The sequence below is a fragment of the Pangasianodon hypophthalmus genome, chromosome 13, assembly GCF_027358585.1.
Source record: "Pangasianodon hypophthalmus isolate fPanHyp1 chromosome 13, fPanHyp1.pri, whole genome shotgun sequence".
Classification (NCBI taxonomy): Eukaryota; Metazoa; Chordata; class Actinopteri; order Siluriformes; family Pangasiidae; genus Pangasianodon; species Pangasianodon hypophthalmus.
This window is the reverse complement of record NC_069722.1, coordinates 16,800,856-16,820,770: the sequence shown is the minus strand read 5'-3', so window position 1 is coordinate 16,820,770 and position 19,915 is coordinate 16,800,856. Positions and strand designations below refer to the sequence as shown.

The window sequence follows — 19,915 nt, the reverse complement described above, 5'->3', positions numbered from 1 at the left end:
AGTGCGCTAGTGTGCGGTGCAGGCAGGAGACTAGCGCACTAGCTCATATTTTAGCATACTCTGTAGGGCGGCAGTATGCGGAAGCCGGAGTACAGAGCACGGAAACACGTCTTGGACAGCTTCTGATAGCCGTAGCAAGCTGTATATTATTCTGAATAATGTGAGCTAGGCAAAAAACAGTGATATGCTGATTTATGGCACTGCTTTGTAAATGTGCAGCTTTACAGTGTGTTCACCGGATATGAGGGACGTTTGGCTTCCTGGCGGGTGACTTGAAACTGACGCTGAGAGGTGAGAGTCAGACAGAAGCTGTGCCTGAAGTTAGCCTGCCATGTTGTCTTTCTCTTGCTTCGGTCCTGAGTGATTTAAAGCGTTCACTGGTAGTTTACAGGATGTTTTCTCTTTCAGCATGTCTGCACTGGATGAAGCGATAAAAGTGTGCAGAGCAGAGGAGCTAAAACTCACAGGAACCACCCGACAATATGAAGCCATTTTACTCTCCATGTAAGTCGTGTGAATGGCTGAGTGTGTGTTTTTAACAAGACAGTCGTTAGCTAATGGAGCTCTAACCCTGCTGTTATGGTACGGGTCAGTCTGACCCTTTGTCACTTTTGAGTAGTCTGAAATGCTGGTTTTTCTTTTTCTTCCTCTTCCTGAAATTGTTTGACTTTTCCTCATTTAGGGTCATGACCTTCCATGCACAGTCTGATCACACTGATGTGCTGTGGAAGGTCTGTACATTATCTGTATACAGAGATGGTGTTGTGGCTCATTTTGCCCCTGACACTTTCATGTACAGACATGTTTTCACAGACCTGCAGTAAAAACGGCTCTGATGTATATAGTTGTTATGACTGGATCTGTTTGCCCTGAGAGGGTAAAAAGGAGCTTCACTACATTTCTTGTCAGTGCTGCAACAGACTTTATCAGACATAGATGCTAAATATGAGCTCCGAAAGACTGACAGTCCAAGCAGTCTTCTCACAGAGACAGAAGATGCTTCAGATGTAGAGGACAATACAGTTGAAGATCCAGATGTTTAGGTGAAGAAGATTCAGAGGACGAGTCTGATCACCTTCACCACAACAAAGCCAAGGCAGACTATCAGCTTCCAGTGTAATCAGAATGGTTCCAGGAACTGCAAGATTTGCTGTCACTCGAGTATATAAGCAGTAACTGAAGGTGGCTGCAGTAAAGGCCTGGCAAAGCATCTCAAGGGAGGAAACTCAGCATTTGGTGATGTCCATGGATTCCAGACTCCAGGCAGTCATTGACTGCAAAGGATTTGCATTCAAGTGTTAAAAATAATCCTTTTTTTAATCACTTCTGAGCCTGTGAAAATGGAGAGACTCTGTAAAAATGGCTGTAATTCCTAAACGGTTAATGCAGTATTTCTGTTAAACTCCTTGAATTAAAGCTGAAAGTCTACACTTCAATCACATCATGATTCTTCATTCTTCACTCTTCAAATCCATTGTGGTGGTGTACAGAGGCAAAATTATGTAAATTGTGTCACTGTCCAAATACTTATGGACCTGACTGTAGCTGTCAGCGCATGACTGCCCATTGGCCTCTGGTGATTTTCTATAATATTTGTAGATGTATCTGATTACAATGCTTGTATCCTGTGGACTGAAATCAACCAACAATGGAATGAGGGCAAATTGCACAGATGTTAGATTCTCTCACCTCTCACCCAGAGATGAACCCAGCCACCTCAGTCCCTGGCAGCTGCAGCCACTGGCCAGAAATTTCAAGCTGGCATGTCCAAACCTGCAGCCAATCAGCAAGCAGTGAATGCAGCGGGTACGGGAGGTGGCAAGAAGTGGAAAAGGTGGCAGGTCTGCCACCCTCAACAAGACCAGCACCACATGTGGTATTTCCATCTGCAGAAAGCACACACTTACATTGTGCTCACCATGTGGGGAGAAATGAAAAAGCAAGAGAATTATTCTGACAGAAAGAGTGAAAGAATAACCATAACTGAGAATACATTTACAAAATCAAAAAAAAGGCCAACTTAAAGAATTTTGAAACCTTTGCATCACGTTAATTAACATTATCAAAATGCCACAGTGTGTGAAGAAATGTTTATTAAATATTTGTTAAATTTGGTGGATTGTATTTGGTGGTGTACCATATGTTGTTCTTTTTTAGTTTTCTGACAATGCATAATACAATTTTACTATTTTGACCTGACTCTTTGCCTGTTTTTGTGGGTATTTAAACTGTGCAGGTCAATTTGACCCATAATGTTATGGAATTTTTTTTTTTTTTTTTTTTTCTCCCCTCTCTTCCCTCAACATAATACAATGGTTAATAATATATGTGTTATATATAATGTATAATATGTGTTATATTTGGCAGGAAAACTCGTGTGAAAGACAGCAGTGAAGCAGGAACACTGACCAGAGTGAAAGATAATGGTAAGAGAATCAGCGTGAATGGAAAAGTCCAATAATAATGAATTAAAACAAGACACTTCAGGTAAAGTTCCACTCAGGGATGTGTGTGACCATTCCTTAATTTACTCCATGAATTTCACACACAACATTTGCATGAGATAGTCACATTGCTTTGTTTTGAAAGAGCCAGCTTTAGTACAGTATAGGACGGTACTACTGATTCGAGTTGGGCGGGACTACACCTGGTAGTGGTGATGTCAGGGCTACCAAAGTACCAATCAGAATTAGCCATCTGCTTACATCAGCTTTACCTCAGAAAACCACCCACAGACTCTAAAGTGACTTTTACCTGCTCTGTCCTTGTCTTTGTGCCCGAGCGAACTAAAGTGTTTGGGCAGTTAACATTAAAAGTAAAGGTTTGTTAGGTAAATTTAAAGAGTGCATTTCAGAGACAGTATGAAGTATTATCTTATAATGTATTCTCTTTTATTATGCAATATATGTTTAGCAGTCTGGATAAACAACAACAGCAGAATAAACACATACATGTTGACTTTTCTTTCTTGTACAAGCCGTGTTATCAAAATCTATAAAAGTCTGTGAAAACTCTCCCCTTTCTGACCCAAAGTCTTTAGCCCTGTGTGTAGTCTCTGGTCCTCATGAGCTGCTTTCAGCTGAATAATTTACATAAATGCATGTAAATGGATAAGCTCAAACAGAGGACCTGCTACAGAAGCCATGCTGGTGCATGTTTAGAAATTTGGAGTGACAACTACTGCCAGTGTTTTTCATACGTTTAATGCTCTACTACAGTAATTTTATTCAGTTTAGTCTGCTAAAATATGCGTCAAGACAGGGTTCTTTAGGCTGTGTCCAAAATGATGCCCTAAGGCCTGTGGTGAGTCCTTAATATTGCTTTTTAGGGTTTTATAGGGTTTTAGCTGGGTAACTATTGTGATTGGTCATTCACTGCTGAGATGCAAACACTGAGTAGACCTTTGTTAGTGTGATCAGGGTTATCCATGTTAGCACTTTTGTCCAAACTCTTCCTTCATCCTATTCCTCTGACTAACCACTGACTGTGTCTGATAATCATCTGTTATATTCTTTTTTTTTTTTTTTTTTTTTTTTTTTTTTATAGACATTCCTCTGAAAGAGAGACAAGAGGTTGAGCTCCTAGAACATGTTCTGAAAAAGGCTTTGAAAATCCGCAGCAGCTCTGCAGTTGATTTGAATTATCAAGAAAAATCACGTTCAAGTGGCAGCGCTAGTAAAGCTCCTGCTGTTAAAGATGGTGATAAAAGAAACCAACAAAAATCATCATTGTCTTCTTCTGAGGTGAAAGGAAACCGTCAGCATGCAGGACAATTAAAAAGCACTGCTGGCCATGGAGCTGTTGCTACACGCCAGGTTCTGGACAAGACAGGGCCATCATCTCGGCCCACCATCAAGGGGAAGCAGTTGGCTATGAAACCTTTTTCGACACAAAAAACTACAGGAGTCGGTGTCCAAATAAAGCCCTGTCAGATAACTAGTTGTTCCCTAGAATCAGACAGAGGAGTGATGAGCGTCGGTTTATCTTCTTCAGAAGAGAGGACATCTCGTTCAGATCAGGAGTTAAAAACGCAAAGTGAAGCATCGGCTCCTAAAGAGCAATGGTGAGATTAACCCCTGCTGTTTAGCATTAGCCGTAGCGCCTTATTTGAATTTTCTGAACATTACATGCTTTCTGTGTTGTAGGGTGCCCTCTCCTTCCTTACCATTATGGCAGGCACAGCAGGCCAAAAAGAGCAAGTTAGTGTGTTTGTGTGTTTGTGTGTTTGTGTGTGTGTGTGTGTGTGTGTGTGTGTGTGTGTGTGTGTGTGTGTGTAAAAGGCATCTCATTATACCGTATGTCGTATATCGTCATTGACCTTCACTTGAATATCTAATAAGCTAATTTGCCAGTTGTGTCTCCTTCACCAGACTGTGGAATAAAGTTTTGACCAGACATTCTAAGCCTGTACCAGAGAGGGACCACTTTAAGAAGAGACTTATAAGTACTGTATCCTTTCAGAATTGACTAAAGAAGAAAAATTAGCCAAGGACTTGTTTCTTTTATTTTCAACCCCATTTATTTAAAGTAATGCTTCATCAATGCTAACATTGTTGAGCAGCTAAATTGTGCTTTTGGTGAAGCAAACACCTTGGTTCAAAGAAAAGACACCCAGTAAATCCATGTTTAGAAATCTGGAAATTTCAGAAATCAAGAATTCAACTCTGTACTATAAACCACTATATTAAACACGGTGGTATTTTATCCTAGACCCTTATTGTAACATATTGTACCCCTGTGCTAAATTTGGGATTTTTAAATTTTAAAAAATTTATTGATCAGCTTTATATTCACTCCCAGCATAGTCTGTCCTACCTGGAAAGCAGCTTCTAAGTTGGTCTCAGATATGCAGAGCTTGCTTTTGTTTGCCAGGCAGAAAGGACGGAGAGTACAGATTTTTCCAGTGGAGGTTGGCTGTAGACGATTTATGGCTACATCCACAGTAAGGTTACTAAGGGCACTGGGAACCTGAGGCCAGGGACACTGGCAAGCTATAAAAGAATTCTCAGAGGCAGATGAATGAAGCAGCCAGTGGTTATTGTTGAAAAAGAAGCACATCATTTGGGCCCCAGAATGACCATTAGGTAGTCAGTTGCAGAGGGGGTGCACCTGGGATGCCAGGCTACAATGCTGAGCCCTCTGGAGATGTAATGGGCTTAAATCAATGTTCAGTGTGGCAGGCTTAAATCAACAACACTAATAAATCAGTGTCTACTTTGAGCAGTTCATATTATGCAATATTATGGTGCTAATTTTTTTTAAATATGTATTTTAAATTTGCCACAGTTTTCCATTTGTCTTGTCTTCTTAATAATGTGTTTATAATGTTAAATTATATTGGTGGCACACGTCACTCTGGTTATTTTGAACAGCATGTTATGGATCTTTGACCTCTAAATGTGACAGTTTCCCACAGAATGGGCTTCTGTCCACATAGCAGCCATGGAAGCAAAGCTAGATGTCCTTACGCAGCTAGGCCTGGACCTGACTCACTGCTATAATGCCGAGCTCCACAGCCACCAACTGGGATTGAGTCCAGGTAGTAGATTATTAAAAGAACAGATTTGAAGAGAGAGAGAGCGCTCTTCAGGGAGTCTGCAAGAGATTGTAGCAGAAGGGTGTAGGAGGAGAGACTGAGAGATGAGCCACAAGACCAGAGGGAGTAATGTGGAATTAAAGCTTTCAGGCAGCTCATTCAGAGAGAATTGATCTAATGCTCCCATTTGCTTTAATACCACAATAGTAATGTAGTTTATATTCTGGCAGCTTTTAAAAGGCAAGTCAGTGTTGTCTCAGTGGAACATGCACTGCCCAAGTAAGCTGTGCGTGAAAATATCCTGTACTGTGTTTGTATGTGCGTGTATGTCTGCGTACAGATCCATCAACAGAGAAGGAATATGAATCTCTGCTAATGCTGGCAGGCCTGGAAAAAATGATGGTCCAGGTCATTAAGGAAGCTGATCACCTCAAAAAAGGTACTTAATGAATCCTGTCTGAAGAGGGACAAAGACAAATCGAGCTTTTCCACTGGCATAGCTCAATAACTAATCCAATCTGCATGCGTGTTCAACTCACTAACATTGGATCAGATTAACATGCATATAATCATGAAGCAACGTGCATATAAATGAAGACTATCTAAAGAGAGTATAGTTTAAGATACACAAACACTTATTGTAGTCAAAATTAATTAATTCAGATTGGTAAAAATCTGCATGTAAACATAGCCACAGATGAGGTATACTCTTTAACTGACTAATATGCAAAGCAACATATGGTCTACAGCCAGTAATACTATACCTACAACGTACACTTATGGTAGGTTTATCTGATACAGTGGTAAATGAGGCAGAAGGTAGATGAACTGAATTAAACTGGCTACATAGTGTAAATTTAATCTTACAAACAAATTAAAAACTGCAGCAGGAGTAAAGAAAATAAGCACTGACAAAGGCACTGAGAAAAGGCACAGCTGCTGGAATGGGCAGCTATGGATGTAGCTTTTATTGTAATATTTTTGCTTTTTTAAACGAATGGTTTCCCTCAGGTTGGGAGAGGAAGATGGCATGGTGGCACGGCGCGTTATGTCCATTGCGCAGCAGGGTTGAGTGGCACAACTCGGAGCAACCCTGCCTGCCCCCCATGCTGGGCTATAGCGGCAAAGACGAGCTAGAAGCTGTACACAGTCTGAGACTACATGTAGCTCAGCTGAAGCTGGAGATCCACATGCACCAGGTCAGAGCTTATATTTCTCACACCTCAAAATCCTGAAAGACAGCTTTCTATGCTCTCACTGATTTATTGATTAGGTGATCTTCAGCAGGTAAGCAAAATAATGCACTTTAATGGGGTTAGTAATGTCTTTTGGACACATAAATGTTTGATTTTTAGAAAATTAATAGTTTATGCAGATTTACTTAAACATACGTAAAACCTAGGAATAATACAAGTGTAATGAGAAAGTAGAGGAAGAATGATATTCTATATGCGCAGTGTCACACTTCCGTTTGTTGTCGAGTGGATATTCCCTTAGTAATTATTTGTTCTATATTTTCATTATTTTTTTGTTTATCCATTATTTATCCATTACCACATACAAATCACTTCAGGTCTGGTTTTGTATTGACTAATTACTGATCAGTCTCTCTGTAATTTGTTCAAAATTTGTCTTCAATAAAGTACAAAAGACCAACAGTAATTTAATAATAGTGGCGACGAAGGTATGGAAAAGTCTGCTTTTGTTAAAACAGACTTAAAAAAACAACAACAAAAAGCTTTTGTTTTTGTAAATTTGTTGAGGAAATGTATGATTTGAACAATAGTTTGGATAATCAAGGACGTTCACTCTAAAGCCTCTAATGTACAGATGCTACCCACATGTTTGGCAAGCAGAAATGGAAAACATAAAATATCAGATTTCTTTCAAGTATTACTTCAAAGAAAACTAAAATTGATGACAAAATACAAGGATTTAGAGGACAAGGATAAAAATAACAACAATACAGGAACTTTATCCAGTCACTCCATCAGAGACTCCCATAGCTACTAGTGCCGCAGATGAAAACAATCCAGCCACTCCAGCAAGGACTACGGCTAGCACTGTGCACTAGGTGTTTGTTTATTCAGCACCTGTAATAGCAGGTAGGCAAACTTCAGTGGGTTTGCACCTTTGGTGTTTGATTACGCTATTTGTTTTAACCCCTGTGTGTGCTATGTTATTACTGTTAGCCTATACAATAGAACATTCACTAAAGGGAAATAATTCATCACCTGCATAGCATTCATGGCTATGTAGAATGCTACAGCTGATAGGTTACATGCACACAACCCATAGAGCCCCTGTGCTTCTCTATAAAAAACAATTACATCACACTTTTACATTCAGTTTGCAGCTTCCTTATTTTAAACATCTTCCCTTATGACCGGAGCAAGTTTTAATTTAAGCTCCTTTCATTTCCCGTTTGAGGCCCTTTTCTGAGAGCATTTCACTTTTATTACCTCCAAGGAAGCCTTCAGTCTAAACAGTTAATGCTTTTTTTGAGGATTGGTTCAATTTGCTACCTGAAAGTGTTCTAACTGTGTTTAATTCCATTACACAAATGATGGCAGGTGTTTGCATTTTTTTTTCTTACTACAGGCCATGTGTGATACACTCATAGATCTGATCTCCTGTGAGTCCTCTGCATCTGGGCGCCCCAGTGCTACTGTACTACGTGGTGTGTATTCGCTCCTGGGAGAGGGAGGTGCTCAATTTCCCAGCCTGGTTTTGGACATTGATGCAGCTCAAACGTGAAGAAAGATAACATTAATTTTCCTAAAGTGGGCAAAGTGTTGAAACTGAACTGATTTAGGCCCCTGGGTACTGTTTGGATACCGTGCTCCTAAACCAGATATGAACAGATTTTTTTTGTGTTCGACAGATGTTTGCTCAAATGCCTCTTATCTCCTGGGTTAAATACTAGCAGCCAAGATCCTGCAGCTGCTCGGATGTAGCAGGAATAAAGCTGCCAGCTGCCAATAACGGCTGTCTTTCTTCTACTTACCGCCATTTTAAATCACCGCACTGCAGGAGTTGATTTGGAGGCTCATCAGCAGCTTTTACATTTCAGGCATTTATATCACAAAGATTGGTAGTATAAATGTTGTGGGTTATGTCTCATGAGTCATGTTTTGCTGAGCTTTTACCAGCAGAGAGCACCATGTTACAAATTAGTTTGAAGATAAGGTTGAGCTGTGCCTGCCCTCCTGATTTGTACCTCTTGCTATGACATAGATTTTACAAATGAAGAGCTTGTTAAATAGCTTATACGTTAAGTTGTGTGTGTTAAGAGCAAGGAAAGCACCAAAACGTGCGTCAAGGGAAGCTCGAGCACCTGGAGTGAGGGCTGCTGGATAATACCCGAAATGGTTGTGATGATTTATCACAATTTTGCAATGAATTTAGGAACAAATTGATTTTATTTTACTTTAGCATTTTAAATCACCAGAGGGCAGTCTCTGTACTTTATAATCCTATATCCTCTCAAGTGTGTAAACCTTTTATTTAAAAATGATAATGTTTCTAAACACAATCAGACTATAAATAAATATCTGCCATCTGAGTGCTCTTAGGACTCTTGACTGCATAGGTGAATGAATGATTTTTCCTCTTTGTCAATCATGAAACATTATACAGTACAGTATATGCTGTTTCCATCTCACTCAGATAAATTCTCTGTTTTTGATCACTGAAGCCCATTTTTAATTTTGCTGTGAACCTAAAGATATTGTTCTTACATACCCAGAGAATTTGTCAAATGTATTTTAGGAGCTCTTAAGAACTTGCTTACAGGCCATACACAAACATTTATGAACACCAATGTGGACTTTATAAAAATAGGCATCACGTATACAATTAGGTGCAAGATCTTTCATCTCCCATTGTCTTTGAATAGGGGCCTGATTTAATAAAGGCATTATAAGATTTCTAACAGACATGTCCATAAGAATGGGCAACATTTGGAAACAAATTTGGCAAAGTACAAATACTAGCTGGTCATTTAAATAAAATGCTACCAAAAATGAATTGCTAAATGAATACATAAGGATAATGTATAATCACAATCCAGGTTTAGACACTGACAGGTTATTTTTGTGAAGTCTGCTCTGTGATGTTGTTTGGACAGTGTAATGGGAGTGAGGTTAGCAGAGTAATGTTGTGTAGTAATTATGTTTTGTGGGAGTCTCAGCAGCCGAGTCACTCTTAAAGAAGAACTATTGAAGGTTTTTCTCAATGATCTAATCCTGCATTTAGTGCACCGCAGAAGGTCTGTGTTCAGACTAATCATGCATGTGTATGGCACACTGAACCAATCTTTAAATGTTTCCTTGGTTACAAAGGAGACATGAATGGCATTTTTTATGCACTGTTGTATGTCTACTACATAACGCTTATGCACTGCGTAGTTTTAACATGCTGCCAGCTCAACAGCGTGACTCATCTTGCTCTTTGCAATACAATGAAAGTCTGATTTGTCATCATTGTGGAGTGTACACAATGTGATCAATGCTGTACATGGCTTTAATGAGGACTTGTAAGAGCCTTTATTTATGCCAGACTCCTGTAGGTGAAAGTGAGATCCTGGCCATGTAGGCTGATCCAGACGGGGGGACAGGTGGCGCTGGTGGGAGCCTCCTCCAACCCCCACACACTCCCCCGTTCTCAGTGACTCACCAAGAAAAGGGGGAAACCAAAAGAGAGCACAACAAAGTGGACAAACAACAGATGAGACACCCACCCCGCAGGCATGAGCTCACTCACTTTTAAACCGCCATGCTCATCCTTATATCATCAATCCACTGATCTGATTTAAAATCAAGGAAAGATAGGGTAGGTATCTACAGGTATGGCCTGTAATTCCATGCAATCATAAAACAAGGTGGTGATACTGTTTAACAGTGTAATTTCAAGTGATATTTTGTAAAGCCTCCAGCCAACGTCTATAATGTGTCTCAAAGGCATAAATGAGTGTTTGACACATAGCTTTCTCACTGGTTATGATCATTGCTTCTTGGTTCACATACTCAGGACTGACAGATTTCCCTAACCCTTACATTCTAATTTGTCACAATAATCCATTCAGGACATTTTACTATACATTAAACTATACTGCTTAACATGTCCTTGGTGATATTCTGTGAAGAACATTTTTTAAAATGTAAGTTTTAAAATAATTAATTTGTACATTTGAAACAATAAGGTGAATTTAATTCTTGTCACATTACCTATAGCTCTGCTTTGTACTTTCATCTGTGCGTATACACACCTGCTCTCAGGAGGATCCCCAGATTAAAAAAATTTGTACACATACGCATAAATATTATTTATCTTGCTACTAATTATGATGAATATAAAATATATTGGATATGGATGACCCGATCAAAGCATACTTTGACTGGCTATTTTCAGATATGTGAAGTCAAATCTCAACTCTCTTTAGCTTAACTTCTTACATCCAGCTCAGTCTTGTACAAGTTCAGCCCACTTTTAAGAGACTTACAGTCTCTGTTAATGAATCCATACTGCAGTGGCATAAACATATAGGTATAAACTTGGGTAATAGGGGACTTTGTTTATTTTTTGCTCTAGCAGAGCAGGTAAACATTGCTATTGCTTATCCTTAGTAGTGTAACCATGTGATAAATCAGGATGAACGAAATGTCACAGAGGGGGTGGGGCAAGACACAAAGAGGAAGTTCTCTCATTGGAAGGAAGCAGGATAAGAATATGTTGTAAATAAACCAGGTCTTTGAAGGACTTTGGAAGGAGATGGTGTGGAACCTGATAGCATTGACAGAAATATAGATTCCCAATACTGTAGCAATTTGGAGGCATGAACTAAAGGTGCTCCTGGATATCACACTGTGGAGAGGTTGGGTAGAATGTTCTCCAAAACTGCTAATGTCCTCTTTTCTGTCACTACTACAAGTGCTGGCCTCCCTGAACTGTTAGATGCGGTGCTTGGCATCCCCTGTGTGATGCTGCTTCCCCAGCAGACCACAGCATAGACATGAACTTTGGCCATAATAGGTGGATGGAAAGACCTGAAAGACACTGAAAGCCCCGAACCACTTAGAAAGAAGAATGTGCTTTGCTCTGGCTTTCCTCTGTAGAGCATCTGTGTTGTCTTTCCACTCCAGTCTATTGTTCAGGTAGACTGCCTGGAACTTGAGGCACTGCATTATCACAGCTGGATGGTGATTGGCTTAAAACAGCTCTCCAACACAGCAAAGTTCATTTGTCTTGTTGATGTTCAGTTGCAAGTTTAATTGTTTCCCTGAACCATATGACACCAAAATCCTGCTCCCAGATCCATCTCTATTGTAAATGCACACTACAATGATGGAGTCATCCGAGAACTTCTGTGGGCAACATGAGCTGGCATTGTACTGGAAGTCTAATGTAAACAGTAAAGAGAAGGAGAGACAGGATCATTCCCTGGGAACTGCTTACCACAGCAAGTGGATCAGAGCATCTCCACATCTGTGTGTAACTGGGAAGCCAACTGTACTGGGTTCCATGGTCCAGGAATGGAGCTGTTTGAGTACCAGCCTCTCAAATGTCTTCATGATACTGTCCCACTTTTATACTCTTTTAAAGTGGGGGGAAATTCTACAATTCTTAAGATCTAAAATGACATATGGTGACATTCAAACTTTCCAATAACAGTGCTGATGTCCATATAAGGGTCACTAAAGACTAGTTAGCTTGGTATTTTGTTGAGTAAATAAAACCATTAAAGGAAATCTTCCAACACTTAGTCTTATAAAACCTAACTCAGGATTGGGCATAAAAAAAAGTTGTTCAGCTTGTTCCCCTTGCATGCAATTGCCATGCAGTCTGGGTCACTGGGCCATCCATTGCTAAATAGTGTACATTTCAAGCTTAAACATGTCACTTATGTGCCACTTATAATCCTGATTAAACATGAAGGTCTATTAGAAAAGCTTTGTTAGTTCATGGAAAAGGATGGTCAGAACAGGAAAAGTGCCCTGATGTCACCATTCAGAGGAAAAATACAGGGTGGTTTTTTTTTCTCTCTTGTTCACTGGTCAGACTGCAGAACAGCTTCCAATTCTTTGTCACCATTTTTGGTCCTGTCCTGCTGCCGTGTGTAAATACACGTCCCCTGAGACAATTGGTGGTAGCCGTTAACATTAAAAGAGGCTTAAAGGAATAGTTCACCCACGTAATGCTAAAATCAATAAAAATAGATGTAGTCATGTTAACTGCTTCCTAATAGTTAATTGTTAACCATATTAGCATATTTAGGAGCCTCTTTAATTTAAAACAACAGCTATGCAAAGTGGAAGAGCTGCAACTGAAGGGCACACTGATACTCCATTATTATTTATTATTTTCCATCTGTGCCCTTACCAACAGTACACTTGCCCTGTATGTGCGGTATGCCACCACATATTGTCCACCTATATCTCTATTTCTGTGATTCCACTTTATGCTCTGGATATGCTGGCATGTGAAGTTAAAGCTGCCAGTGTGAGTCATCACAGTCATCAATTATGGTGTTTGTGCTCATCATTCAGTTTGCCCCTCTGTCCCTGGCAGTCTGGCAGCTAAGGATCCCTCGCTCTCACCGCTGCGGCCCGCGTTCGAGTCCCGGGCATCCAGCGTAAAACTTGTGCCAAATCAAACATGCGGATAAATGATCCGCTGTGGCAACCCCTAACGGGAGCAGCCGAAAGAAGATAAAGAACAAAAACATTCAGTTTGCCTCTACTTGGTTAGCCCTGTAGTGGAGACCCTGTATGGAACCACTTATCAAAAAGAGCGGGTGAATTGCAGTCTCCTCATCCTGTTGTAGTTTAGCTTTGCTCTAAATATTAGTGTCTCGAGGGGTAAACAGTATATTCCGGTTGCGTGCAGGGTAACACACTGTGACACAATGAACGGTGTTCAATTGCTTTTATTTCTGGAAGATGTTTTAGCCTTTTGGCTCATTTGAGTGTGTTTAACTTTATTAAAGCAGCTCCTGTTACTGAGAGTCCTTTTGCGTCTGATGGTCTGATGGATTCTTTTCTGAACTTCAATTATCTCGTAGTATCAGTCAAAAGTCTAGACGCATTGGAATAATGACCCTTAAATAGGATGCACTTTGCATTGTTATTTGTTTTTGTCTATGTTTAAAACGTATTTTTGCCTCAACTTTTTCATTTATGCTTTCTCTCGTGGGTTTCAGTAACCATATCGTAACATTCATGTCAATGCTAGTCTAGATGTGACCTTTGAATTAAATATCAAATATAGAGAACTATAATTGCCTGACATGGCAAGCTTCGCTATCACGACTTCTCTCTCTCTAATCTCTTGCTCTCTCGTCAATCCCTTAGCTGTGATTTGTGTCTCTGAATAGATTTTCTCCTCTCTGGGGGTTAAAAACCCCCTCAGTATCCAGATTGGGTAGAAACTCCACATGGATGACCATACGAAGCTGTTTTTCCCAAGCATTTGGCAACCTGCCTTTGTGTGCTGCTGCGTGGGTGGGTGAGGGTGTGTGGGCACACACAGGCGTGTGTGTTTGTGTGTGTGTGTGTGTGTGTGTGTGTGGGTATGGAGAGTTTAATCAGCCACAGAGGGAGCATGCAGAGCTCAGCTGTGCTCTCATATGGAATTCCCTCTTTATGATCACAGGCAAAGATGAAAATTTGTTTGGGATTGTAGGACTTGACACAGTATTCTTGTGTATTTAATGTGATCACATGCTCATATGATCTGTTCCTTTAGGATATATTTGTTTCCATTTCCGGTAGGAAGAACGGCTGCAGGGAGCCCTGAAAAAGCATGAGTGAGACACAGCTTTTGAATGGTTAACTCCCACCCTCCCTTCCTCTTTCCAGCTCTCCTTTTGATCCCCATTCCTCTGCTCTTGTATTCAACGTCACATTGTGGCTTCAGCCAATCACTTCCACTGTCCAGCCCCTTCACTGCTTCTTTACTCCACCCCCTGCCTTTGGCACATTATATACCCACACGCAGTTCAGCTGGGAGAGTGTTCAACATGCTGCTGGTGATTCACAGTGCAGACTATTGTAAGACAGCAGAGAAAGAGAGGATGACTGCGCAGGGACTTCGGACCTTTTTTTGCTGGTCATGTTCATCTTGCACATAGTTTCACATTGCCCTGTTTGGATCTAGGCTTCATCTCTTCTCAAACCAGTACTGGATTTGGAGTACAGTAGAGGAAGTTTCCACCTGGCCTCCAACAGACTCACTGGCTTTTAATTTTTAAGATGGGCTGTACCACGGGGCACCTGGCATGCCAGCCCCAGCCTTTTTCAAGCCCCAACCAGGAGGGACAGATTCAGGAGGGGGCAGCCAAAGTCCCTGAGGTCCTGTCCTCTTTAGAGAGGCTTTCTCAGGCCACAGGGGGCATGGAGAAATCCTGGTATCGCTGCATCTTTCCCTTCGGAATCATCTCACTGGTGATTGGTATAGCTGGCACAGGCGTGACCTGCACCTACAATGACCTCCCTCAGACCAAGGTGGTGTCAGTCGTCTTGCTGATTGCTGGGCTCGTCCTGGTGGTAATGGCTACTGCCTGTTGGACAGTACATAAGAAGAAACGCAGGAAAAAGAAAGAGGGAGGCCCCTTTACCACTGAACAGTGTCCCCTGTGAGGAGAGACTAGAAGGAGGAAGACACTTTTGAATGAACACGGGGAGTTGTGATGCCACCTTTGTTTAGCATTTCTTTTTGCCAAACTTCAATCCATGTGTTCACTCAGGTAGCAGCAGTGTGAACATGCAAATAGGACAGATGGACAGTGTATTCAGGACACCCCTAGGGAGCAACAGAACCCACTGGACAAGTATGAGGGTTCATACAGATGGTTTACTGCCACTCAGCAAGTGTCTAGTGTCAAAACAACTCCAGAGCCACATGCACATTTGAGACACTTAACGCTTGGACCGTAATACCAAGCCACTGCTGGAGTCAGTGCTGCCGTCAACACAGCCGTCAGTCCCCCGCATTCCTGCTCTTGGGGCCAAATGGCTCCCCAAGGCTAGCAAAGAAGTGATCCAGAGAGGGCAACCAGACACCGCGACGAAAAGCAGAAGTGCAACCCCGTAATCGTCGCACGTCATTCTCCTGTCCTGTGACACTACAGCAATGTGTGAGCTTTTTTACGCAATGGGAGAGTGGAACCTGAGCTGAGCCTCAGCTAGTCCTTACTGGCGAGAGAGGGCATGAGCAGGAAACGCTGCCTGTGTGTGTGCGTGCCTGTGTGTGTGTGTGTGTGCTGCAGGAAGATGGAGAACAGCAAGCATGGTGCATGGTATTCCACTTCATTCTCTGTCTGAGTTTTCCGATGTCAGGCCGGGTGCAGTGTTAGCATATAGAGCAATGACCATGTTCCTGGAAGCCTACCTTCTTACCTAATTCGGTTCCTGTCTGCAATCAATAGAGCTGATCTGGCTAGGCAAGTAGATTGATTACCTCTAGCACATGTGTTGAGTTAGAGGTGGAACTGAATTCTATAGGAAGGTGTGCTCCTAGGACCACCAGAAGCAGTTTAGGTGAGGTTTAATCTAGAGGATTTTTAGCATTCACTGTAACTATGTGCCTCTGATCATTCTCAGGCCCTTGCAAAGCAGCATTTGAGGAAAATATACACGGAAAAGGTTTAAATATCAAACCAAAGCCCTTTTGTTTTGGGCTAGTTGGTGAAAAGGAAATCTTGTCTTCAGAGATAAGACTTCATTTCCCTGCTTCACAGAGAATGATATTACTGAAGGAGAAAAAACACAAGAGGACACCAGATGTCAACACTCACATTTAGAGTTTACTTCACTCCTGTGCCTTGAGCAAGTGGGACTCAAGTGACGTACAATACCTTCTCAACACAGTTCTCTTTGGCCTTTGCTCTTCATAAACCCATTGGCCAACATCAGCTTTTCCATTCAACCAAATCCCGAATCTCATGTCATTTCTGGCTTAAGGAGTTACTTCAGCTCCCACTCCACTACCACTCCTTTCATTCCCAGCTCATAAACCCCATTGCTCCAGTTCCATAAACTGCCATCGTTCCAGCATTTCACATCCATCCCCATGGCGGAAATAGCAATCATTACACCGTGTCTGGAATTCTTTTCATTTGAAGAACCCAGGTTGGTAGACAAATACCAGATTAATGGACTTGACAAGTTTGTCATTATGTTGGTTTTCCATAGCCATCTCTGTCTATTGTATTTCACATGGATGAAGGAATTGGTTTGTGAAATATTGTGAGTGTTATTCAACTGTTCAGCTCTGGTCGTATACTGCGAAACCTAATTTGTTTATCCATTATGATTGTTGGAAAAAGTGTTCAAGACAAGAAAGCTGTTCCCTTGTACTGTAATAAAAAGTGAATCATTATTATTCAGGATAAAACTGATCCCATGACTTAGTTTATTTGATGATTAGAACCTCCTGGCCCATTGCTAGAGAAAAGATTCCAAGGAGAAAAATGACACTAATAATAGCATCAGTGAAGAGAAACAGAGCATAGGCAGGATATACTTAAGAAGACAGTTATTGAAGAATATCCGTTCATCAGGCTACAGTCAGATGTTTTAAGTTTTGTACAGTGGGAATTCCCTTGAGTGTCTCCATGATACTAATGGGGGATTGTAGTTGCAGTCATAAACTTTCTTTAACATTGTCATTTGCAGAACAAATGTTTTTTTTTTTTTTTTTTTTTTTTTTTTTTTTAATGTGTATTCAAAGAATGTCGCAATATCCTCACTGAAAGGTCTTTCTGTGAACTCGGAGGTTAACTGGCAAATAATTCCTCCCTTTGTTTTTGAAAAGGAAAGGTGTGCCTTGTAAAAGACTTTGGGGAAAACAATATGCTATGATGGTGTTTTCAACAATACAGAATGCTTTTGCTGTATGCTATAGTGCATCTCAGTTAATTTGGACACTGCTTAAGTGGAAAGAATTGTAGGGACCAGGTGTGGTAGAGAGTCATGTGTAACAGATAACCGGGAGTTAATATGAGGAGATTATGTAGATCAGTAAATTACGGGGAAGTGTTTACAAAAAAACAGCTGTGGTATGAAATTAAGGGATGAGTGAAGGATATTAAGCAGTCATAGGTAATGATCTTAAAACATAGCTTGGTGGCTGCGTAATCATCACTGAAAGATTGGGGGTCTTATAAGTATTTGATATTAGTCTAACAATCTCTTGTATCTGTGCCATGGGAGATGACGTAGAGTAGCTGCCAGACAGTAAACATGACATGGTGATCTTTCCTGTGTGTTAATGGCCCTGTTCAGTGTGGAATTATCAGCTGTGGTGAAACGCTATTCCACTCAGGTCATGACTTGGCCTACATTCTCCACAGGCAGACAAGGTGAGATAAAAAAAGATCGAGGGGAATACAAAGCTGCAGAGAGCTGAGCAATTTCATTGAGGAAAAAACAGCGTGGAAGGAATCTGCTGTGTGCTTGGAATGCAGAAAGATTAGTAGTCAGGCATCTATATGTAGCTCTCCCTCTCTCTGGTTCTGTCCCTCTCTCTCTCCTTGATATGCAGCCACCCATTCGTGCCCTCCACACATCCCAGCCGTATATTCGTTCATTCAGCTATGGCTTTGCAAATGCACTCTTGAGCTGTATATTCATACTGTAGGCCAAGATACCAAGTTGTTAATGACTGTTTTGTTTTCAAACCCTGCTTTAGTACAATGAGGAAAGTGATTGTTGTGTATGACTTGTTTATTCTGCTGCTTGAAAAGAAAAAAAAAAGGAAAATCTACCTCTTTTTCTCTGGGGGTATACTTTATTAGATTGGCCTTTAGTGTGCCTATGCACTGCAGAATATTGACCGTTACTAGCTGGAGGTGAATATATGCCAATCTGTGATCTGTAATGTATTTAGCTATGTAAATACCACCTTATATATATTTATATATTTATACTCATATTTAAACACATTTTGAAACTGTATTAAAGAAATGTCAGTAGAGATTGGCCTTTTGTGTTTTTATTAGGCTGTTATAAATAAAAAGTAACAAATGTGGGTTTTTTTTTATTAATTGTTAATTAAATCAATTAACCTTTAAATTATGTGGGTGTTTCTCAAGCGTTTGTGCATACCTCAGGTCGTTAGCAAAGCAGCACTCATTTTCAACACAGATTGATGTATAATCGCTAATAATGGTGTAAATACATGTCAATACATTTGATTTACTCATTCATTTATCTTCAGTAACCGCTTCATCCTGGGCAAGGTCATGCAAGGCACAGATACATCCTGGATGGGACTGCAGACCAATTCAAGGCACCATGTGCACACACACACACACACGCGCACACATGCAAACCCATTCACATCAAGGGGCAATTTAGCTTAGCCTATGCACCTACCAGCATGTTTCTGGGAAGTGGGAGGAAACCGGACAAACGTAGAGGAAGCCCACATGGACGCAACAAGAACATGTGAAACTCCACACAGACAGTAAACTCGGGCTCAGGCTTGAAGCGGGGAGCCTGGAGCTGTGAGGCAGCAATGATATAGACAATAAAAAAAATAATATATTGTTTGCTGTATTTTTATATTTGTCATCTACTGTATGTAATGCAGACTCTAGTACAAATAACAGATGTGGTTTATGGCTATAGAGAGACCAATATTTTCCCTACAGTCTGATTATATTAAAGACATTGTGAGCTACACATTACTCAACACTATTCACAACTAATGTTCCTTGTCACTGTTAATGAATTATCTAACAAAAAAATGCATATAATTTCTTACATTTTGGATTTTGGTTTTGGTAACTTGTTTTGAAAAAAAAAAATCCAAGAATACTAGGGAAATAGGGTCTTAACTATAAAAAGAGTTTAAAAAAAAAGATGGATTATATGACCTTTGGTATGCATTTAAGGGTTAAAAAATATCATTAAAAAATAACTCAAGAACGGTGCAAGAAAGGGATGTTGTACATTCAATTCAATTTTATTTGTATAGCACTTTTAACAATGGACATTGTCACAAAGCAGCTTTACAGAAATAAATACATTCGAAATATACATCTATGAATTTGTATGAATGTATGAATTTATCCCTAATGAGCAAGCCAGAGGTGACGGTGGCAAGGAAAACCCAAGGAAGGGAACCCATCCTCATCTGGGTGCTAACAGATAGTGCAATTATAAATCTCCTACATGTGTAATACCCTTCTGCTTTATTGATCTCTGCTGAAAGGTCTGAGCTAAAAATACATGTTGAGGAACCAAGTGAGGCAGAGAGTAAGAGATCAAACTGGAAAACCTGGGTTTGTTTGATGATTGTTGTTATATTGTATATAACTATGTGTGTGTTGCTAAAGTGATGACACACAAAAAGTTCTGATGACATTGTGGGGTT

General features: G+C 40.5%; 2 protein-coding genes across 2 annotated transcripts; both read left to right on the top strand.

Annotated features, from left to right (window-relative positions):
* The first annotated feature begins 51 nt into the window (after positions 1-51).
* On the top strand, positions 52-18,513 carry LOC113527928 (uncharacterized). The gene is made up of 10 exons (XM_034310079.2): positions 52-291; positions 409-504; positions 2,368-2,426; positions 3,547-4,063; positions 4,146-4,199; positions 4,371-4,449; positions 5,407-5,539; positions 5,877-5,975; positions 6,548-6,735; positions 8,138-18,513. The coding sequence occupies exons 2-10, from the start codon at positions 410-412 to the stop codon at positions 8,291-8,293; spliced, it is 1,380 nt and encodes a 459-aa protein (XP_034165970.2). The 5' UTR covers positions 52-291; position 409; the 3' UTR covers positions 8,294-18,513.
* Positions 14,788-15,174, top strand: LOC113527915 (transmembrane protein 100). Its single transcript, XM_053239402.1, has one exon. It carries the CDS (start codon positions 14,788-14,790, stop codon positions 15,172-15,174), a length of 387 nt encoding a protein of 128 aa, XP_053095377.1.
* Positions 18,514-19,915: the final 1,402 nt, after the last annotated feature.

What these genes read in the sequence shown, in the direction of transcription:
- LOC113527915 (XM_053239402.1), top strand. Translation starts at nt 14,788, where the DNA reads ATGGGCTGTACCACGGGGCACCTGGCATGCCAGCCCCAGCCTTTTTCA.
- LOC113527928 (XM_034310079.2), top strand. Translation starts at nt 410, where the DNA reads ATGTCTGCACTGGATGAAGCGATAAAAGTGTGCAGAGCAGAGGAGCTA. An exon ending in CCAACTGGGATTGAGTCCAG is followed by an intron (nt 5,540 to 5,876) that starts GTAGTAGATTAT and finishes GTCTGCGTACAG; the next exon opens with ATCCATCAACAGAGAAGGAA. An exon ending in AGCTGATCACCTCAAAAAAG is followed by an intron (nt 5,976 to 6,547) that starts GTACTTAATGAA and finishes GGTTTCCCTCAG; the next exon opens with GTTGGGAGAGGAAGATGGCA.